The sequence below is a fragment of the Magallana gigas genome, chromosome 10 (genome assembly GCF_963853765.1).
Source record: "Magallana gigas chromosome 10, xbMagGiga1.1, whole genome shotgun sequence".
NCBI classification, from domain to species: Eukaryota; Metazoa; Mollusca; class Bivalvia; order Ostreida; family Ostreidae; genus Magallana; species Magallana gigas.
The window spans coordinates 30,546,016-30,569,629 of record NC_088862.1 but is presented as its reverse complement, the minus strand read 5'-3'; the positions used below and the strand labels follow the sequence as shown (position 1 = coordinate 30,569,629).

At 34.0% G+C, this 23,614-nt stretch overlaps 1 protein-coding gene and 1 long non-coding RNA gene across 3 annotated transcripts in view; both read left to right on the top strand.

The window, feature by feature from the left end:
* The window catches only part of LOC105342982 (ubiquitin carboxyl-terminal hydrolase 40), a 29,074-nt gene extending 5,721 nt beyond the window's left edge, over positions 1 to 23,353 (top strand). The window contains exons 8-31 of one of the 2 annotated variants that reach the window (XM_020073230.3): positions 6,520 to 6,576; positions 7,518 to 7,778; positions 8,343 to 8,411; positions 8,540 to 8,706; positions 9,286 to 9,443; positions 9,721 to 9,793; positions 10,268 to 10,436; positions 10,799 to 10,886; positions 11,502 to 11,575; positions 12,268 to 12,460; positions 12,845 to 12,950; positions 13,856 to 13,928; positions 14,226 to 14,276; positions 15,035 to 15,143; positions 15,613 to 15,701; positions 16,033 to 16,159; positions 17,167 to 17,306; positions 17,871 to 17,970; positions 18,479 to 18,710; positions 20,977 to 21,042; positions 21,173 to 21,389; positions 21,696 to 21,794; positions 22,178 to 22,278; positions 23,058 to 23,353. In XM_020073230.3, coding sequence (XP_019928789.3) covers positions 6,520 to 6,576; positions 7,518 to 7,778; positions 8,343 to 8,411; positions 8,540 to 8,706; positions 9,286 to 9,443; positions 9,721 to 9,793; positions 10,268 to 10,436; positions 10,799 to 10,886; positions 11,502 to 11,575; positions 12,268 to 12,460; positions 12,845 to 12,950; positions 13,856 to 13,928; positions 14,226 to 14,276; positions 15,035 to 15,143; positions 15,613 to 15,701; positions 16,033 to 16,159; positions 17,167 to 17,306; positions 17,871 to 17,970; positions 18,479 to 18,710; positions 20,977 to 21,042; positions 21,173 to 21,389; positions 21,696 to 21,794; positions 22,178 to 22,278; positions 23,058 to 23,163 — 2,925 coding nt within the window. In that variant the 3' untranslated portion in view covers positions 23,164 to 23,353. Of the gene's footprint in view, positions 1 to 6,519; positions 6,577 to 7,517; positions 7,779 to 8,342; positions 8,412 to 8,539; positions 8,707 to 9,285; positions 9,444 to 9,717; positions 9,794 to 10,267; positions 10,437 to 10,798; positions 10,887 to 11,501; positions 11,576 to 12,267; positions 12,461 to 12,844; positions 12,951 to 13,855; positions 13,929 to 14,225; positions 14,277 to 15,034; positions 15,144 to 15,612; positions 15,702 to 16,032; positions 16,160 to 17,166; positions 17,307 to 17,870; positions 17,971 to 18,478; positions 18,711 to 20,976; positions 21,043 to 21,172; positions 21,390 to 21,695; positions 21,795 to 22,177; positions 22,279 to 23,057 lie in introns of both variants that reach the window. The other variant, XM_011450120.4, reaches the window with a different exon arrangement.
* On the top strand, positions 297 to 2,236 carry LOC117690507 (uncharacterized). Its single transcript, XR_010710473.1, has 2 exons — positions 297 to 921; positions 1,612 to 2,236. It is a non-coding gene; the product is annotated as an uncharacterized lncRNA (long non-coding RNA).
* Positions 23,354 to 23,614: the final 261 nt, after the last annotated feature.

Sequence of the window (23,614 nt, the reverse complement as noted above, 5' to 3'; positions counted from 1 at the left end):
AATAAAGGAAAGGCGTGTTTCAATCAGTTTAAGAGGCTGTCCAAGCAAACATCAGGCGAATATATAAGAAAACGTCGCACATCGATTTTCACGAATTTTTTGTTTTTCCTCTGAAATAGTTTCTTTGTATTCTCTTTTAACCCACAATAATGATGATTTGCTTGAAAAAATAATTTAAGTGGTTATTTGGACGGGAAGATATATATTTCATTCTCTTATATAAATCATTGAAACCATGTACCAAACTGTGATCTTTAAAATCCAATACATTGTTTTTGGTGAGGGTTTGTATTTTTTATAAATTAGAAAAATATTTTGACTTTTTATTGATAAAATAAAATAAGTGGGAAAAGCTTGCGTTGAAAAATTGTAGACAAGTATATTTTGGTAATGTTTGATAATTTCAGTTACCTCCCTTGCCAAATGAATATTTGGAGGCTTAAAAACTTAAGAAAATAATAAAAGCAATAAATTTTCAACTATAAATAATTCATATAAAATCAGCTTAATTGTTTATGATAGACATAATTTTTTTTAAACGCTGAAATATATTTTCAAAAAATATTCAGTGCGGGTATATTTTCAAAACCAGTGTAAACAAAGATGGCCGCCGCTAACGTCTGTGCACAGCATGCTGCCAGAGTTGATTGTTTTTCGGTGTTTTGGTGATGTTGTCTCGATCTCAAATACCATTGGAAGTTAAATCAGGTCGCCAATAATAGTAAGCATTCCGAAATTTTTATTGAAACTGAGATGAATTACTGTTACCAGACGAATTTCATCAAGTCAGCCAACAATTTATGCAGCTATGGGTACATTGATGTACACATCCACTCCTCAAAGAAAAAAGCAAGAGGTGTTCACATGATGACGACAGAGGAATGTTATTTCTTGACAAATGGGTAGTTCCAGAGGGGTCAGGTAAATAATATGCATTGAGAGAGAGAGAGAGAGAGAGAGAGAGAGAGAGAGAGAGAGAGAGAGAGAGAGAGAGAGAGAGCATTCTTACATTTATATTACTTAATATCAGATGTTTACTTGCACATTTAATTTGTATTAATTGCATTCACATACCATGAATAAATATTTGTAAAAAGAAAGTACAACAATAATCATAGAATATTTCATGTGGTAATATTGGGAAAATATCCTACAATTTTTTTTAGATAGGATTGTGTTGAGATTTGGAGTACTCTTTTTTTCCTTTGATAGGTCAATTTAGTCTTCAATCTTCATCTCTTTAATTTTCGTAATTGAAAAATATTGTTTTGTTAAAAATTTAACGAAAAAAATGTTATGAAATGACGAGTTTTTATAACATACACAGCAGAACATATGGGGTGTCTTTTTTTGTTGGCACAGCAATATTATTTAACACAGCAGCTATTGACTTGGCAATCGGTCAGAGTACATATCTGACATGTGACAAGAAATGTAAATAAACAATTTCACACAACAGTATGATATTAGTTTTGCTAAATAATGATAATCAGAACATTAAATGGAATCTCTGTATGTGTTCCACAATATTTATTATCAATTTTAAGATCTTAACACTTGAAGGTACATGAATTTGTTTTATTATGTGTTTCTCTATTTTTTTTTTTTTAGAGAAGTGCAAATGAAATATTCTTCTGGAAAATACTATCCTTCTATGTTTAAACTTGGATAAAACATAGAAAAAAAACCTACAAGATTGCTGAAAGAAAAAAAACCCATCAAGTTGCTTAGCATGATGGATCTGGATGATTTTTACAGCATCTAATATGGGTAAAAATGATATTCCTGCATATGAAACAGTGAAAGTGTGCCGAATAAGAAAGAAGATCAAGAAGGGATTATGTGAAGCAGTAATTTGAAAGGATATATTTAGATGGCAGAGAAACTAACTAGATTTGCGAATCATTATATAAATGGCCACATTCATTTAAATTAACCAATGTTTTCCTAAGGAGTGGTTGAATTTCCAGAAGATGTCACTTGGAATTTGCTTTTCTCAATTTAATTATCTGCACATTTTTCTTCAATGAATAAAGGATGCAAACAAGACTAAAATAAGATGCTTTAAAGTTTGTCGGATTGACCACATGAGAGAGAGAGAGAGAGAGAGAGAGAGAGAGAGAGAGAGAGAGAGAGAGAGAGAGAGAAGTTGAATGAACTTGTCTTCATGCATCATGCACTGTATGTATATGTTATCATTTAGCATCTTAATGCTCAATAAATTGTTAAATTGTTATCTTGCATGAGTTTATTCTCTGTTTATTTATTCCAAATTGCTACTGCACACTTTCTTAGATAACTAAGTTAATTTTAATGTTATTATAAGTTTGATATCTTCATCTATTATGGTTGTTTGTCATACTATGAAAGTAACTCATACTAATCTAGTTAATTTGTATGTTTAGAGATTTCAATATCTTGAGTAAATAACTAAATACATGTATAATTAAATATATTAATTAGATGTCTGTGATGTCTGACGTTTCTGCTACATTCATTGTGGACTTAGTCTGACTAAATTATTGTTGTATGCCAGTCTGTTTATGTTAATTTTTACCCAAAAGTTAAACACCTGCCTAGAATTTCCAAAAGCTACCCGACTGAAAGTAGAGGTCACATTTCTTAGTTCTCATTCCAAAACAGTTGTATGCATTCATTTTGAAACTTTGGATTAAACAAGTTGCTAATGGCACTAATATAGAGATAATAACGAATTCAAATGTTACTACTAAGAAGAAATTATTTGATATATTTACCGGTATGTGTATTTGTACATTATGGAATTGCTATAATTGTTTTGTTTAAACAAACAACAACAAAAACCCCTCAAATTCAGTAGTACAAATGATAAATTGGATTTGACCTTTTTGCACAATTTGATAAAAAAAAAAACTTCTTTATTTAAGATAATACCGCTTCAATATTATTATCCCACCAAGTTTATTACCAGTTTAAGAAGAAAAATTTAGTTAATACTTATTGAAAACACACAAATACATTGAATATAAAAAATACATTCAGTTTTACACTGCATTAATTATTATTCCTTAATCAGTGATTAACACATTTTGAATCCTTATTCTCAAATTTATGTACTTCATGAAATACTGAAAACCCTTAAAATAATTTTAATGTATATTAGACCATCCAAATAGTGAAATGTTCAGCTAATTTTCTTCAGTTGTGAATAGTTTTAGCAGACTTAAACTCAGTTTTTAACATTTTTGTCAAAATGACCTTTTTGCACTTAAAGTTATGAAAAATGTTGGTTTTTGACGAGTGATCATTATTTCTTTCGTCATAAAGCATTTCCTATTATAAAGATATAAGCATGTATTAAATTATAGTCAATATTTGTGACATGAACACTGTCATTCACTGTCTTTTAACAATAATAATAACACATTATGCATGGAAAAACTTCATTTTCAATGTTAAAAATGGGTAATTTTGAGCAACTGCTTCTATGAGACTGATGCTGTTCCCACTGAATTTATTTTTGTTTCTCAAAATTTCATTTCTCAGGTTTATAAAGATGCCTCATTTTTTCCTTTAATGAAAATGTATTGGATTTTATTGAAATTTCAAATTAACATTAAAATACCAGAATTTTTGTTTACAAAATATGCATCAACTTTGATAAGGCATATTTTTTTGTTTGAAATATATTTATACTTTAAAAGCAGTCTAAGTTAAACAGTTAAGTGTGTTTAAACTAAATAATATAATTTTTTTTAAAAAGGTTTAATGGAATTAAGTAGTTTTATTACTGATCAAACTTCACAATATTTTTACAACTTCTGTGACCTTTTTGCACTAAACATGTACAAAATTCAAAAATAGACATTTTTCTGCCTAGTTAGGCATACAATGAACTTTTTCTTTCACATGTATTACAATCATGTTAAAATGAAGTGATACACAAAAAGTTATTGAAATCCAAGACATAGCATGTGCAAAGCACTGCCTGAATTTTGTTTGGACAGCCTCTTAATAGCTTCGGATTCGGCATCCGGTAAAATGGGTAGACAAGACTTGGCCTGGGCAAAACAAAAGATTGGCAGTTATTAATCTGCAAATCTCATTACAATTTCAGGATATTTGATGGACCAGTATATTTATATTTGCTGTAAATATTGCTGCAAAATAATGCGTATTTGGAATCTACGATTGCCGATCTGCCCCGGCTTTTATTTTGCCACGGCCCGGGTTTGCGTACCCATTTTACCAAGACTCGTATTCCATACATCTAAAACGAGGTTCTTTGTTTAAAGCAGCCATGACATTATACGAAAAAGGGTCGATCTGACTATGATGAATTTGCTTGTTGTGCAACAGTTCGCGAATGAAGGGAAATTTTTGAAACATGCAAAATATATTGGTGCCGATTTTGTGAAGTAAATTGAGGCTAAATATTTCAATGCGTTGACAGTTTTCACACATGACGTTGGTGTTAGCTTGTTCTGATTTTCGTTTCGTTTTCATTATTTATGCTTTGTAACCTGGGAACTATCGTCTGTATTTCGTGATTTTTACGTATCAAATCAAACAGAGACTTCGGTAAATCAAACAGTTAACTGTTTACCTGCGCAAATTAAGCAAAATCTGATGTATCAAAAAAGTACTGAAATACAATTCATTCTATCGGTAATTCGGCATTATATTTTGCGTAATGGTATATTAATGCAATAGGTTTTGTTGAGATGCTCGGCATTTTCTCGAGTTTATTCAGTTTAAATAGAGTTTGATATCGCTGTCGGAAATATGTAGGTATATACATGTACATGTATATATATGATTCATTTCGAAAAAATAAATTGTGTTCTTTATTTGTTATAGTGCATGTTTCTTGTGTTTTAATTGTTTACAATTTCTATTTACTAACCATATTTGAGTGTTAAGCTTCGAATTATAAGCAAGATACAGAGATTTGCTCACGATTCTATGTTTGTACACAGATCTTAAAAACTAAAGATTAAAAAACTTTAAAAAAAAATTCAATATTTATTAAGAAAATTTTCAAAGTCTCTTCTTCCAGAAACCAACTTTAACAACTTATTGTATTGTAAACTTAACCTTTTTTAGCTCACCTGAGCCAAAGTCTTCTCAAAAACTATTTGGCCTGAAAAGCTAAACCTTGTGTGGAGGCATCCTCAGGTAGTGTAGATTCAAGTTTGTTCAAATCATGATCCCCAGGGATAGGGTGGGGCCACAATTGGGAGATCAAGTTTTACATAGGAATATATTGAGAAAATCTTTTAAAAATCTTCTTCTCAAAAATATTTGGCCAAGAAATCTCAAATTGGCATGTAACCATCCTTAGGAAGTGTAGATTCAAGTTTGTTCAAATCATGGTCCCTGGGGGTAGGGCGGGGTCACAATGGGGGATGAATTTTTATAGATAGAGAAAATCTTTAAAAGTCTTCTTCTCAAAATTATTAGGCCAGGAAAGCCCAAATTTGAGTGGAAGCATCCCCAGATCATATAGATTCAAGTTTGTTTAAATAATAGTCCAGGGGTAGGGTGAGGCCACAATGGGGGATGAATTTTTACTTAGTAATATATAGAGAAAATCTTTAAAATCTTCTTTTTAAAGAATTTTGGCCAGAAAGGGTTTAAACTTGTGTAGAGGCATCCTCGGGTAGTGTAAATTCAAGTTTGCAAAATCACAGTCCCTAGTGGTAGGGCGGGACCGTGATGGCGGTTTGAATTTTTACATAGGAATATAAAGAGAAAATCTTTAAAACTATTCTGGGAAAGTGTTCGGTTCAAAACTCAGTACTTAGTGTGAAAGCAAAGGTTATGCAGATTTAAGTCTGATGAAACCATGATTCCCTAGAGAAAAATGGGGCCATGAAATGGGGGGGGGGGTATATAGGAATAGAGACAAATAGGTGTCCAAGTAGCGTAGTGGACAACGCACTCGCTTGTCACCGCTGCGACCCGAGTTCGATACCCGTGATCGACAGTGGTTGTATGTGATAGGGTATGGCGGTCGCCCGCTTGGACACGTGGGTTCTCTCCGGGTACTCCGGCTTCTTCCCACAACAATGACCCCCTCGCGCTAACATCCGTGCCAACGAGAGATATTAATATAAGTTGTAGAACTTGCTTATCAATCGTTGTAAAATAAATAAAGTTCAGTCAGTTAGACAAATCTTCTTACAGGTACAACAACAAAAGGGGCTTGGTATTTACCAAAAAATAAGAGGTTGATAAAAATTGGCAGATTTTCAATTTTTTTAGCAAGATCTACTGTACTCAGTTGTCAAGATATTTTGATACTGTAATGCTAATTTGATCAGAATTAAGGCAATTGTTGCTCAGGTGAGCGATGTGGCCCCTGGGCCTCTTGTTACGGTATAAGAAAATGTTTGAATTAAATTTTTCTGTATCAAATAATAGTTTACGATTAAAATATCATAAGTTAACTTAAAATTTAAGGTAGTTGACCACCTAGCCTATTTAAATTTGTGAGGACTTAATGAATTATGAACTCTGGTTTTTTTTATTTCTTAGGAAACAGGAAAGTTTGTATTCCCAACGAGTTTGGATATGTCTCCATATGAAGAAAAGGTAAAATATTTACCACACAGATGACTGCATGATCTTGTGTAATCTTTCAGCAGGTTTATGTGATAATGTGATCTTGTATAATATGTCAGCTCATTCTCTACCTTTTGTAGCACAGGTATTTAAGGAGGGAGGAATGTAGTAGTTGGGGCTATATGGACCGTGGATATAGGCCTGGGTAGCTCAGTGGTAGAGCTCCTGACTTGAGTCGCAGGGGTCCCAGGTTCGATTCCCGGTCCAGCCATATGTTTTCATTGTATTTATATACTCATTCCTCCTTTCCTACTACACCTTTTCAAAGATAAAGAAAAGGTTTATAGGCCACTGATAAGTTTATTTGATATTTCGTTTTATCTGTTTACTGGATAAGAGAACCTTGATAGTCTTTTGAGACAGCAACTATTTTCTGGGGTGCAGAAATCTTCACTGATGATGATAATAATTACCTTGCCAAAATTCTACATGTATATTAATAAAAAAACACCTAGTTGAAGACAAATGACAATACTTGGAGATAGTTTGTTTTATATTTTGAGCTCTTTTGTTAAACAGACTAGCTTAGGGAAGATCTGGATTGGGCAACATCTTTAAACATGAATGATTAAGAAATGTTAGAAAACTAAATACATGTAATTATGCTGGTTTAGACAACATTCTAAAATACACACATCCTGTTGGACTCCTGGCGGGGTAGTTTTACATTTCTACTAACATTTAAAGGGCTGTGGTGGCCATTTTCAGACTGTATTTACCTCCTTTAAAAGAAGTGCATTGTATATAGAAAGAAGTATTCAAAATGTTCAAGTTCTAAAGACGAATTATTAGGATTTTTCCTTTACTTAGCAATAATTCATGGCCAGTTATATCATATTTAAAAGTTTAAGGCAGATCTGATGGGTAGTTTGTTGACTGCACAGCCCCCTTAATTCGTTTTTTTGTTACAGTCAGACGGTGGCGCCCTCTATGAGCTGTTCTCGGTGGTGGTTCACCAAGGTGGGGCTCACGGCGGTCACTACACCGCGTACATACGAGACGCCGACAATCTCGGCCAGTGGTCGTCTCCCGAGGAAGGCAGTATCTCGGTCCTGGGTGGCCAGGGCTCGGGGCAGCTTGACGTGATCGAGTGTGACTCGCCCATCGAGTTGCTACAGACAATACTCAACGACGCCCCGGGAAAGTGCTTGTGTATGGACAGACTTGGAGGGGTAGGGAATTGGGTTTTTCTTGCATTTGATTCTAATTTTCTATGTCTCCACAGTTAATCATACATTTTATTACTTATTAGCATGTACATTTAATTTAGTACTTGAGACTTGCATATAGGAATATGTATATTTATAGGATATTTTGTTGTTAAGTTGAAGTAAGAGTTGGTATACCCAGTCTGGTAACATGCTTATTAAGTGGTTACTGTAAACATATTCTATTTGGCACGTACAATATTTGGCGGAAAGAAGTTTTTGAACAAGTTGGCATGGACATGAATTACCGTAGCGTATTCCTTAAAGTGACTATTCTTATACATAAATGCATGGCATTTAGCGATGTACTTAATTTATAGGAAGCTGCATTCAGCCAAAAGCGCAAAACAAAATATTCAGCCAAATGTACATGTAATACGTTTACAGTATTGTGATACTGAAACACCTTTCATGCTACTGCTTGTCCACTAAATCAAATACAGTTCTCTTTGGGATTTAAAATAATGCCATACAAATGTCATAGAGCAACTTGGCATTGTATTTACGTGTATTTATTTTCATTTACAGGAGATAACTAAAAAGACAGGAGTCTCATGGAATAAAAGGTTTAAACGGCAGTATGGTCCAATCGCAAAGGTATTTTAAATGGATATCTTTTTAAAAAAAACACTCTTCTAACTATTGCAATGAAATTTTTGACTCTATAGTACTAGAATGTACTAAATTTTTACATTGTTGATGGTATAAATCAATCTTTATTACAGTTCATTCTGAAGTACGATGACAAGTTCCTCTTTGATCAATCCTCTAACTCGGTCAGCTTGAAGCACTACGCCTTGGCTGGTAGTTCCGCACCGTCCAATCAAAACAAGGAGAAGGTCACTGTCAGTGACCATACACAAACACTGTCAGAAAGTGCCGAAACCTCTAGGTATACAATACAGTCTTCTATATTACCTTTAGGGGTCTATAGCGAATGGGGTCACTCTATTTTTGTCCAAGCCCCCATCTCTGCCCCCTATTCCTAGTTTATGTACTAGGTCACTTTATTTTTGTCCAGGCCCCCCTCTCTGCCCCCATCCCTAATTTAAGAAGGTCACATATTTTTGTCCAGGGCCCCTCCCACCCGCCCCCCCCCCCCCCCCACCCCAACTTTACGTAGGTCACTTATTATTGTCCAGGCCCCCATTCTAAGTTTATTTAGGACACTCTATTTTTGTCCTCTCTGCTCCCATCCCAAGTTAATAAAAGTCATTCTTATTTTGTCAGTCCCTTCTCTCCACCTCTTCCCCTAATTAAAAGAAGGTCCTTCTCTTTTTGTCAAGGCTATAGTTAAATTAAATGTACATTACTCTATTATTGACCAGGTTGTAGTTTACAGTAAAACAAGGTTATAGCGAACACGCTTATAATGAATTTACCCTTACAGCGAAGTTATTTTCATTCCCCATGACTATATAACATGTTGTCAACTTGATGAATATAAGGAAGGTCACTTTATGTTGTCCAGGCCCCCCTCTCCGCCTCCACCCTCGGGCTACTGCTGGTTCCACTTTAATGACAGCCACGTACATCCCGTCCGACAGCAGGAACTTGAGAGCACGTTCTCTGGTAAATCCAGCGCATACATGCTGTTTTACCGGCGTGTTGTCGACCAATCAAGAAATGGTAAGAGTTGATTTAAGGTAGGTTGACACACTGATAAGAAGGATAACTCATATCAAAATAAATCACTATTACATAAAATTGAATCTTGAAAAAGAAATCTATTACTTCTTAAGAATAGACTTCATTAATATAATGTTATGTTATTTTCTATTTGGGTGTAAAAATTTCATTAATTATCAGATAGACATTTACATTACAATGGACAACCCTAATAGTTAAGAGGCTAAAAGTCAAAGAACATAGAATTTGATATTTAATTTATTTTCTTTTTCAGCAGGATTTGATGGTTCCGTCCCTGCATCGTTGATTATGGAAGTCACTGAGGAGAATAGAGAGTTACAGAAACAAAGGTATGTATGGCTATATCTACAGTTCATGAAAAAAATATTCTTATCAGTTTGTTTCTCACAAAAAATTTCTAAAATACATATACATATATGATACAAAAATTGATAAACATGTACCTGTCAGGAATTATTACTCTGATGCTGTAAGAGGAGTAAAATGCATCAAGGAAATGGGGAAAATCATGTCATTGGATACATTTATTTTGTAATTTGATCTGGAGACATTTTATGCATTTTTCTGCAAATAAAGAGTTGGAGAAAAAGGAATGAAGAGCATGTGTATTTTCTTGTACTTTATAAAAGTACTGTTATGAATTTTTGTAATTTAGAATTTTGGATGCTGGAGATACATGTATTTTATGTATTTTTCTGCTAGTAGGACTTGGAGAATATAGCTAATTAAAAATTATTTTCTTTAATTCATAAAAGTTATGAATTTGAAGAAAAATTTAAAATGAAAAAAAATTATCCCCACAGGGATGAGTATGAGGTCGAGCTGAACAAGTTAAACCTTCACGTTCATTTCTCCGACTGGTACACGGTCAGTGGTGGAGCTCTTCAGCCTCGCGACTACCAGACCAGTTGTCTGCCCTTGACTCTGGACCGGCGGCAAAATGTGACAGACTTACGTATAGCGGTGATGGAGGTAACGTGGAAATTTGATTCCAGTCAAGGCTAAATATGTTGTATGAAGGTATTTCAGTACAAATTAATTAAGATGCATACTAATAAATATTGAAAAATGCACTTGTACTTACACTGTATACATATTTAAACAATATGTAAGTAAAGCTGTTTTTACCTGACACTGTATTTTACAAATAAAAGTTGGTTTACAGTATATGCTGATACTTATACAATATGTAGATATACATGTACTTGTTTGTCGATATACTTAAACAATGTGTACGTATACATTTGCTTGTATGTCGATATACTTATACAATGTGTACATATACACGTACTTGTATGTCGAAAGTAATCATGAAATATGTACATGCTTTTTAGCTTGGCGGGGAGCTGGTTCCTGAGAATTTTGTGATTCACACAATGAGGGAGTTACCTTCTGGATATCACCTGTACACACAACTCACAGGTACAGGGTGTTCCAAAAGTACATGTACATTTTTGATTAATTTAATTCCTTTAATGTATTATTTTCTATTAAATCAAAGTTTTATTAAGTGTGTATTGACGTATAGTTTATATTGCTCTGTATTATCTCCTATCACTTATTAAAAATTTTAATCGTGTACAGGTAGAAGCACATTTGCTGCATCTATATATAGCACCTCAAGATGCATGTAACATTACATACTGTGGAGTCAGTTAAATTCTTGGGTGCCAATTTTTGTGAATTGTCAAAAATTTTTGTATTCTTTTATGAATGTGGTTCCTAGGTTCCCTTGTGTCTGCAAAATAAAAAAAGAGAGACAGCTTTTTATTTAATTCTTAAGTATTTATATTTGGGTGGGGGCACTCATAAGATTCACAAATGCTGATCGAGCCTCCATGTTAATGAAGTTTATGATATATACAGTACATTGTCTTCTATTGACAATTCACAAATGCTGAGTATGATATATACAGTACATTGTCTTCTATTGACAATTCACAAATGCTGAGTATGATATATACAGTACATTGTCTTCTATTGACAATTCACAAATGCTGAGTATGATATATACAGTACATTGTCTTCTATTGACAGGGTCTGAGGAAGTGACCCTCCAAAGTCTGGGGGTGGGGGACGACTCCTCCCTGTTTGTTTGGGATGGACAGACGGTAAGTTACATCTCATACACAAGAGTTTTTGAGATTAAAAGTTTTACAAAATATGTAAATCTATGTTCTTACCAGTAGCTGTGGTTTCACTTTATAAGAGATTGATGTTGGAATCATTCAGTGATTGAGTGTCACCTTTATTTCATGTAAAATTTGAATCTGAATTGAAAGAATTTTTTTCTCAGATGATTTGATGCAAAACTCTTACACTTGATTTGTGCACCGATTTGAGTCTGGTTTCCGCTGTTGTGTTCTGTGTGCAATTGTGATACAATTCAATCATTTTCTTTAGATATATCATTGCTTGCTAGTAATAAATTTAAAATAAAATGTTAATGTGTTCTCACTGAAAAGTTGCATACGGTACATAAGATTTCATTACTGTAAAAGTGGTTATTTACGTGGGGATTTACACTAGTTACTCAGTAAGCTGAAAATCCCTATAAAATACCCCCGTGTGTATGGTAAAATATTAAACAATTAAGAGGGGTAAATCACCTATCCACGTTTTTAATACCCACACATATTGTTTGACTCCAAAAAACACATATTTTTACCACAAGCGTAAATAACCACTTTTACAGTAGCATTTAAAGAAAAATTAAATTTAAAAAAAAAATATTTAACAGTTCACTCATCAAAAGTTTTAAAAGGAAATGTTAAAAGTTAAATTTTACATCTTTTTCTTTCAGGTGGACAATATGACAGTAGAGGTAGGAGAAGAAACTGAACCGATCCTGCTAAATATAGCTCCGCCAGATGGAGGGGATTCCCTCATCAGGGGGTTTTCCAAGAGAATGCTGTTGGACGAGGTTACCAACATGGCCTGTGAGGAGTTTCACTTAGAGAGGAGTTGTGTTATAGTTCAAAGGCTGGTAGGGAAAGGTACAGAGATAAAAATGATCTCTCTCTCTCTCTCTCTCTCTCCAGATTTTCTATGAGTCCTTTTTCTTTCTCCCTCAATTTTTTGGGCCAATACTGGTATTTGTAGATTTCTTTTATTCTTCCTCTCTCTGCATATGTTTGTGTAAATCTATTATCTTTTTTTTCCTATCTCTCTCATTTTTCTCTCTCTCTCTCTCCCTCCCTCTCTCTCTCTCTCTCTCTCTCTCTCTCTCTCTCTCTCTCTCTCGTTAAAAGCATTGGAGTATGCATTATGCCATATAGTTTCCTTTTCATTATTGTATCTTTCCATCCTCAGTATCTGAATGAAATGTTTAGAATATTAGAAATGTCAAAAATTTTAGAAGCCTCTGTTAACAATTTCAGGTGATCAAAAGCTACTGGCCTTCACCGCTGAAGAAATGAAAACACCCATCTTGGAACTCAAGCTCAATAATGGATCGGAAATCTTTATTGCCAAATCATCAGAACAGTAAATTTACATAAATAAATCAATAAATGGGATCATTGAAACCTGTGTAGGCTCAAATTTTTAGGTCACCTGAGTCACTCAGTTGACCTATTGCAATTGGTCTTTGTCCGTCGTCATGCAACATCCTTTGTCTGTAACAAATACATTTTTGAACTTCTTCTTGAAAGGCAGTTGTAATCATTTTTTGATGAGAAGCATCTCTAGGATAAGAGAAATATAAATTGTGAAATTTATGACCTTGCCAACCCTGAGGTCTTATTGGCGAGGCCAAATATTAAAAAAAAATGGCCACATATTAGAAAAACTTCTTTTCTACTCCCGCATGTAGGAAAAAACAAAATGCATGATTATAATGTTTATGAAGCCCTCTATTTAAATTTTGAAATTCAAGGCCCCTGGGTCTTGGGATCAGGTCCTAAGGTAAGGCCAAGATGGTTATATGGTGAAAATGTATTTAAACCAAGCAAGGGGAGATAAATCTATGCAGGGTTATGAAGATGAAGCCCTTTAACACAATAATGAAATTCATGGCCCCTGGTTCAGGAATTTAGGCCCTTGGTAGGGGCCAATATGGCTACATAATGTATAAAGTTTTATTAATATCTTCACAGACATTGGATATAACTTTTAAAGTTAATTTAAATGATGCATAGTTTTAAAGTAAGAATTATGGATACATTCTAAGTACCAGTTTTTGCAGTGACATTTTTAATTGTTTAAACCATGCTTACATCCTTGGGGTCAAGAAATGCTAATTTCAAAATAAATTCTTGCTTTCATCAAAGTTCAATGTTTTCAGTTGTAATTATCATCCTTAACAATGCAAGACTTACACTATCTAATTTAAGGATTTTAATTTGTAATTGTCTTTATATATGTGATAAGGTTAATTTATAATTCTGCAGAAATGTCCGTCAAGTAGATTCGAGCCAAAACCTAAAAGTCAAGTTTACAGTGACTATTGAAAACAGATGCCAGGTGAGTAGAAAATGAATATTTAGCGCATGTCGAGCACTGTCCAAATACTGTAAGCATATTACATTTGGCTGTGTATTTTATTTAGCATTTTTGGTGGAAAGCACCTTCCTCTAAATCAAGTACAACGATAAATGACATGGCATGATGCATTTATGCTTAAGCATAGGACTGGTGCATCCAGAAATACACTAATTCAAATCCACACTAACTTGTTGAAGAATCAATTTATTCATGTGTACATGCCAAATATATTACGTTCACAGTAGTTTTTATGTAGGATATTGCATATTTTTATAGGAAGGTGATGGCCCAAGACAGATCGTACAGCTCCAGGCTTTGTCGACAGATGTAAGTCTTAAATCAATAGTTCTGTTTATGTAACATGTATATACAGTATACATTCATGTTTATTATATTATAAATATTTATATTTTTCAGTGTCTTTGTCTGTGATAATGCTACGAATCAATTTTGTATTGTACAGTCCAACAAATTCATTAGATGTATTGTTGGGGTGCAAGTGGAGTTTGAATAGTTAAAAGAAATGAAAATCACAGAAATATGTCAATATCCTAATATTTTTGATCATACAAGTGCTGAAAGTATATTTGTGTACAATTGCTGAAAAACATAAATGTATTAAGTAACAAGGAATCATTCTTTGAATATTACATGTGTGAGGTGATAATTTCAGTCAGAGCATGATCAAATCTATCATGAAGCCCTTTGGGCTTTATTGGATTTGACCATGCCCAGATCAAAACTATCACCTCATAATACTCAAAGAATGATTCCTTATTCCTTAATTGATGTTTTCAGATTTCAAAATACAGTACTGTATAATTATATTTTTCAAAGATTTGAAAATTTACAAAATGATGCAGTAAGATTAGAAAGTCACAAGTTATTTATTAATGACACAAATATAATAGTTACTCTCTAGCGATCATCACCTGTTTTATTTTCTATTAATCACTCTACACGCTCTTCTCAATATCTTTGTGTGTAAACATATACACATTTACATATAGATTATTATTAATAAATCTCAGATATACAAATCAAATTGTCTTTTAGTACCCTATAGGACTTTGCTCTATTTATAGCATGTTGCCCTTCTAAAGACCTTAGCGCTGTCTCGTTTCGGAATTTCCGAGATCTTGGACGGTGGGCGTCTACGTTTGGAACACGACACTCTTGGACTCCGATCTCCATGTAAACTTCTTTTGTATATTGAATTTTCCTTTAAGTACATGTATATGTAAATGTATCTATTATATTATAACTGTTTAACTTAGAATTTTAACAAGGTAACTACTTTAAAGATGTCCATGCAGTCATCAAGAGATGTAGATCTTTCTGTTAAAGTTTCCAGAAAGACTGGTGTTCAACTAATGATGTATACATGATGGTTAAATGTATATAGGATGTACAGCTCAAAAAAATTATCCTTAGTTTTTTAGGCCCAACATTTATAATGCTGCAGGCGATAATTTTTTAATTGCATAGTGTAAAAAGGGAAATAACATAATATAGTTGCTTTTTAAATGTACGGTACTACGAATTGAAAATTTGAGTTATTTTCCTTTTTGAAAAGCAATAAAATTCTCGAATGTGGCAGCAGTACCTGAGAAATTAGTCATTATTTATCTTTGTCCTAAGTCTGGCTCTCCTACATTTTCAGTGTGTGATGAGATACCTCTATCAGAAGCAGGAATCGGCAAAGACTCCAAGCTGGTCCTAGAGCCGGGCCAAGCCCCCACCTCCAACCAGGTAATGCTTGAAGACATATTGTTGTGCATAGGCCTGATAGGGAAAATTTTGCCTTTCAACTTGAATTGATATTGCTAAGTACATTGATAGTAATGCATAAAAAAAAAATAAACAAGTATAAAACATATTAAGCATTATTCATAAAGTGATGAGTATTTAATCAAATAGAAGGTAAGAAAAGATTGAATTACCTCTACTTTGTTACATTCATTTGTTAGATCACCATCAACATCACAGCTACCTTAAATCCAAGTTTCTGTTAAATAGGTTCTAATATGAAACCCATCTTCATCTTGCATAGAATTTTACCTGTACATTGTTACATTATTAGATCACCGTCAACATCACGACCAACAGTGTGGACCTGGATATCTCGGACACGGTGGAGATGTTAGTGGACCGGAACCAGAGCGTGGGCGACTGTCTCACCTGTGTGTTGAACAGACTCCAAATTCCAGGTATGACATCAGACACTAGGATATTATCTCACCTGTATGTGAAACAGACTCCTAGTTCCAGGTAAGACATCAGACTCTAGACTAGGATATTATCTCACCTGTGTGTTGAGACTCCAAATTACAGGTAAGACCTCAGACACTGGGATATTATCTCACCTGTGTGTTAATCAGACTCCTAATTCCAGGTACCGGTAAGACCTCAGACATTGGGATATTATCTCACCTGTGTGTTAAATAGACTCCAAACTTCAGGTAAGACCTTAGACACTGGGAAATTATCTCACCTGTGTTGAACAGACTCCAAATTCTTGGTAAGATGGCAAACAATGGGATATTGTCTCACCTGTGCTGAACAGACTTCTTGGTATGATATCGATGTCAGACACTAGGATATTGTCTCACATGTGTGTAAAAGACTCCAAATTCCAGGTAATGCACCAGTCCTTGAGATCAGGAACCGGGCAGGATTCAATCTCTTGACTTACATATTCTTAACTAAGCCTCTAACCCATTGCGAATAGTATATGACAATTTTGTGAAAGACAAAATTAACCATGTTTTCCCAAGGAAAAATCCAGTTTTTGAAATGGTGAAATAATGGGCAGGCAGTCGGCTGCCAAAAGGGTACCCTTATTGTACGGATAACGCCTACAAACAGTTTTCAGGACAAGAAGTTGTTGCTTTGCAGATCTATTGTACATATATCAGAGATATGCATATTACTTGGATTATGATTTTTGATAGTTTGAAAAAAAAAAATACCACCTCAGTTATTTTTTGGCAAAATATTGCATAAAGAGTATCCCATAAGGCATTTCTTTGGATTGGTAGTATTTATCCATTCAGGGCTGACAAATGGATTATGTATACTGTTCACACAAAAGATAACCCGGTTTGCTGTCACATTTACAGCTTTTTCTCTGGTTGTTTATTTCGATAGGAAGTAAATGTCATAATATTGAGGTGTCCCATACCACTTAAGTTTTAAAATTTCTTCCTTGTCTCAGACCAGAGCTGGCACCTTCGCAGAACAAACTGGTGCGGTGAAGCAGCTGACATTCTGACTGACCTTGATTCGACCTTGGAGCACAGTCAGGTCAGGGATGGAGATTTGTTGATCCTGGAGCAAGGGAGAATACCCCCAAAGGTAAGGAGTTTCGGTTACTGTACATACATGTACTGTGTAAAACTCAGAAATATGGGGGCTCAGTTTTTGTGGATTTCATGGATCACCTCTTCACATGAATTTACACCCTCAAAGAATCATAAAACACCATAATTATTCTCTGATCATAAAAGTAATTTTCAAAAGTAGTCTCCATGAACTCCATGAAAAAATTGACAATCCGTAAAAATTAGCTCCCACCAATTTTAATGATTAAAAAGTAGTTGAATATTAAATTATTTAGGTCCATCTTTTACCCTCTTATTTATAGATCTTTTACCCTCTTACTTATAGATTAAAATCTCATAATAAAATCCTTTTCTTTTTTAACAAAAAAGCCTATTAAACATCAAGTAATTTTAAAACCCAACATCTGAAGAATTTATGTGTAGCAAGAATTTAGATTCTTGCCAGATAATATTTCAAATCCTGCAATGAAAATAGAATTGCTGCTAGATGTATTTAAAAATATACCTGAGAAACTGAAGAACTATTCTTTTTTTCCTTTTTTTTTGGTCTGAAAATGATTTTGTTATATTTTATCAGGGGTTCATTTCTCCAGAAATCTGGTTGTACCCTATGTTGGACACAGCACAGCAGAGTGGGAAGTCTGGATTTCTCTCCTGGCTCTCAACTGGCATTCAAAGTAAGTATCATTCTACTGAGTATATAGTGTGGTTTCATTAATATTCAAGGGTATCAATTTTCGTGGATAAAGTGAAAATCACAGTTTCAAGGATACGTAAATTCGTGGCCAATGACCCTATCAATAAAAAATGTTAATAGATATTGCACTTTAATGAACATTAAATTTCGTGGATCAACTTAACAACGAAATCCACGAAAATTGGTATTCAACAAATATTGATGAAACCACTGTATATAGCATTTCTCAATATTCTACAGAGAGTTTTCTCAACATTGTGGACCACCTTAATTATAACCCTAAGGGTACAATGTGTAATGAATTAAATCTGGAAAATTTGCCAGTGAAGAGAATTTTTTTTATTTAGGTATTTTGATATGGTAATGATGTACACTGTAATTCTTTATCTGAAAATGCATTTTAATTTTAACCTTAAAAAAGACATTCATTAGTTTAAAAAAATCTGTCTAGAAATGATTGTGTTTGCTGGTTTCATTTTTTTCAACAGATCTATGGAACACTTCATCAGGGGAAACAACTGCTGGAAATAAGAAGGCGGCACTTCTTGTGGGTGAAGTAGAGGTCTCACTGGATGCGACCTTGGATGACCTCAAACAACAGGTCATGACCTTGCCAGCTATCAATGAACTTGGAGTACCTATGACAGATTTTTTGAGGATCAGGGTGATAGAAGATGGAGAATTGGCAACTGTACTAAAGGGAGGATCCCAAACATTGAGGTATACAGTTGTATTGAACAGTAGATATTGTGTGCGATGTTAATGGAGCCTCTCAAAGGCTTTAAAAATTGCCTGTGGTCTTTTGGGCCATCTAAAACATGGAAAAGTGATAACATACATGTATTAATTTAATAACTTGTACGATATTTGGCAGAAAATGATTTTGCAACAGGTTGGCATGGATTTGATTTTATAACCGTTACGCATTTCTGCATGTACCTATTTATCTGTATACATGTACATGTTTAACATATGGCGATGTGCATGATTTAACAGAAGCTGCATTACACCAAAATCCCTAAATAGAATACAAAGCCAAATGTAATATGTTTAAAGTTGTAGATATTGCTTGTGATTTTGAGGGGGCTTCTCAGATACTTAGAAAGAGTTTAATTTCATGTGATCTTAAAAGGGGGAACTATTTTAAGCATTGATGTAGAGTTATAAACTACAGTAATTTTTTTTTTGAACACGTTTAGAAGGCGATCCGCTCTAAACCTTTCCTGTGATCTGAAGATTGTATCCCAATCATTTGTGCCTTAGAGATTTCCAGCTATATACTGTGGTTTCATTAATATTCAAGGGCATCAATTTTCGTGGATAAAGTGAAAATCACAGTTTCAAGGATACATAAATTCGTGGCAAATGACCCTATCAATACAAAATGTTAAGAAAAATTGCACTTCAATGAACATTTAATTTCGTGGATCAACTAAACAACGAAATCCAAGAAAATTGGTATTCAACGAATATTGATGAAACCACAGTAGTCTTAACTGGGGTCATGGATTGCATATGAACATTTAACGAGGCCGAGTACAGAACGAGTACGCACGCTTTCGCGCAGCGTTTCATTTGTATTGTGACGTTATCTTTTTGCTTGTTTGACGCCATGGCGTGATAGTTTTATCTGCAGATATTCAGCGAAATTTGTTGAAAATGGCTCGTTTAATGCGTAAAATTAATGTTATATTGTGGAATAAACATAACTGTCTCGAAGTATAAGCTATATTTGGGCTCGGGTCGAAAAAGTGAAGAGGGTTCAGCAGGCCAAACCCTCTGTCACGTTTTCTTAACCCGCCTAAATATAGCTTAATTCATATATTTCAAGACATTAACCATGTATTTTATATAAATGACCCTTAATATGTGATGTTATATATTTTTTTATTACTTAAATATATCTGAAGGCTTTAATAATACTATAAAGATCACCTTTTTCGCCTTTGTCAAATAAAAAATAGCCATTATCTTACAAATCTGGGAAATTGGGCATACAAAAATCAACTTTGATAAGACCCCTGGAACAAACCAGGAGGTAAAAGGTTTTTTTTATTTGACCATTTGATGCCTTTTAGCAATAACTTTAATATGTAGAACAGAAAAAGAAATCCCTAGGGCAGAAGTTTAAAAAAACGTGCAAAATTGATACATTTCAAGCGAAATCCCATAGGGTCCTATGTTAAAGATTAATAAACTTTGAGATGACCCCCTAAACAAACGGTGTGGTAAATGTCTGATTTTTTAATCTTAAAATAATAACTATATCAGTAGAAATTCAGGTAAAAAATTTCATTAAAAAATCTAGGGCAGAACTAATTAGACCCAGCCTCGTTAAGGGCTACATATAGAACCTGTGATGAATTGCTTGCAATTTACTGCACATGTGGTGCAGATTGTCTGACGTCCGCTTCTGGCGGTCACTGACAGACAAAATGTGCAGCGGGCCATCTGAGGTTTTTCTGTCTTCAAGGACAACATTACTTTTATTTCAGGCTCCAGAAAATCACAATTAGTTTCTTTTTTCATGCCATGGCTGCATTAGGTCAAATGGACAACAAAGACATGACCTAGTTTAACGCTTCCAGTCTATGTTGCCACAATTATTTAGGGTGGTACTTTTACTCAAGTCTTACAGTTACTATGATTTTAGAGAGCATGTGCAGGGTTAATGAGGTATACATGTAATTTAGATTCGTTAGGGGTTAATTTGGCAATGCAGAGTTGAATCTTGACAGGGATTAGAAGTTTAAAATTATTGTTCTCGCTTTACAGACATTATGGTAAATAGTGCTACCATCTCTCCTATTTTCACAAAATATTAGCATTGTTATTAAAATTCAGATAGTGGTTAAAAAAAACCAACATTAGCATTTATTTATTTAAATTGTTAATTCATTTGATAGTTATGGGTAGATACATAAATTTTTTGTCCTTAATACTAGTACTTGCACCAGAACATTGTAGTTCTACTTTTAAATTTTAGGAAACTTCGTTTGCAGTCCTGTAGAAAACTAGCCGTCCAAATCCTACCTCAGGAAGAAAATCTAACGTAAGAAATTTAATGAAAGTGAATAGATGCTAATTTAAGAGATAATATTCTGGTACTGGTATTGTTGGCGATGTGAAATGTGCACGAGTTGTATTCAGCTTTAATGAACGGTCAAGCATTATCATTACAGAGCCAATCACATTGTTCTAGAAGTTTGTCAGAGGATTCCAGAGACAAAGACCTACGCGCCAGGACAGGAACTGGTTTGGAATGTATCCCAGGGAGCCACAGCAAACAGCCTGAAGCAAGTGGTCGCAGATTTACTGCTTATTCCAGTGGAGCATATTTTGGTGGCGAAGCATTTTCCCAAGAAATATGAATGGCTGATTATAAAGGAAAACCAGAGGGTAAAACACTACTTGAAACCAATACTCGTTTTAAAAATATCTTGTCTGTCACTGTAGAATAAAACACTTATTGTAAATCAACTATTGATTTTACTACAATTTTGCTTCTCAAATGCATCTGTCTTAGAAAGTTAAGAATTATCAGTATTTTTGGTATACCCACGGTATACATGTTTATTACCATAAAGTGGGCATGATCAGAAAACGATTGTAAGAATAACGTATTTGTGTAAACTTATACAGGCTACAGAATTGGTACATGCACAGCCACTATAACATCGTTTTTTTTTGCAAATTGCTTTTTAGAAATCTTCTGGAAAAGGAGGAAAGAAGAAGACTCCCCAGAAATCCAACTTGAGACAATCTCCTTATCATATCCAGGATGGGGATGTATTAGGAGTAAAGGTACACATATTTTTATGTCACTGAAGTTACAGGAGAAATATTTTTTTAACTGTGACCTTGAACTTGCCCAATGGCCTTAGGTCAAAATCATGACATACCTTCTGGTCATAAGCAAGCTTAATGTGAAGTAGGAATGTCCAATGTTTCTCCATTAGAAAGATTTAGACTGGACACAAATAATGAACTTTTGTTTTCCAATGACCTTGAACTTGCTCAAATGAACTTGAGTCAAAATCATGACACACCTTCAGGTCATTAGCAATCTTTGTGTAAAGTAAGAACTTTCAACACATTGTAATGAACCTATTAAATCTTAGGATAAAATTGCAAAAATGAAATTTTATTTTTATCATAAATAAAATGAATTTTTCTTTTTTACCCAGAATTTGCAGTATGACCCCCTCAGCCATGAGGACTTTAACACAGAGGAGGATGAGCAAGGACTCGAAGAGCTGAGGAGGATAGTGGAGGAGAAAAAGAAAGAGTAAGTGGTGAATAATATCATGCTAAATGTAGATTTAATCAAAGTACTGACGGGAGTTGATTTTTATTGATTATTATTTATCTTAAAATCAACGATATGTTATTTTGCTTGGCAAGTAGTTTATAATCTCTATTTGAATTACGCACATTTTTATAATATGGATTCACGGACTTTTCTGACAAGAATTTCGAGAAAACCTCTTTTGAATCATGTTGTGTAATATTTAAAATAGAATTGATTTCATCAAACTATGTATCGGTATTCGAAATATTTCAAAAAGTGTATGGATCCAACCAATAATGAACTCGTCTCGTTCAACCAGATACTCGGCTGTCTCCGTTAATCTCCGACAAGTAAGAGATACCAGGTCATGTGATAGCTTGATGATGCGACCTCTAAATATAGACTGACTCTCTGCTTGTCGGAGATGTACGGAGACAGCCGATGGTTGAACGAAACTATATTGAACTCTGGCTTAGGAATACATACGACAGCAAAAAAACTTCTAAATTGTTGGTACCATTTAAAATCTGACTATTTTTTAGTTATTTATAAATAAGTTTCCTTTTTAAAAAAAAATGCTTCAGCGTACATTACATCGAATTTATCGATTATTTTCAAGAACTGACTCTTGTCAGCGGTGATGATTTGTGCTTAGGTCCAAACACTGTTTCAGTTTCCGTTTGCCAGAGTAACTGCATAGGAGAGTTGATTAAAATCAACTCCCAAAAACTATAAGACTTCGCTCTAATTCTTTCTCTTATTATCGTCATTTATAGAAGGGATGACAAGAAGACCAGGAAAACGGGAGACTTTGATTTCAGCGACAAGAAGAAGAGGCGACCGGAGGCGAGCCTCACTATCAAAGTGGACGATTTTACTTGATTAATCGTTATTATTAGTGATCAATTAAATTATATAAAACATTTGTTTTAAAAAGTGCTTTAGACTCCGTGGGCTTTCATTTCAGAGGTGCAGTCACATACTCTGGAGTATTATATCAGTCCTGCATTAATTTTGTATTTTTAATGTTAATATATGAAAATGTTATGAGCAATAAATTTTCAATGTTAAATGTTTTCATTTGTCTTTTAGGGATTCCGTATACAGAGAAAAGAAAAAATGAATATATGGTAGTATTTACAAACAATAATGTAGGATCAGCATTTTACTTTTAGAAATAATAATGTTGAAATTCGATATCCTGAGTATCATCATTACCAGTAATATGCGTACCATTAATATCGTGTATCCTCAATATCTGAAATGTAAACTTCCACTATGTTATGTTCCATTATGTTAGATAAGATCTGGACAAGGATTTTTCATAATTTTG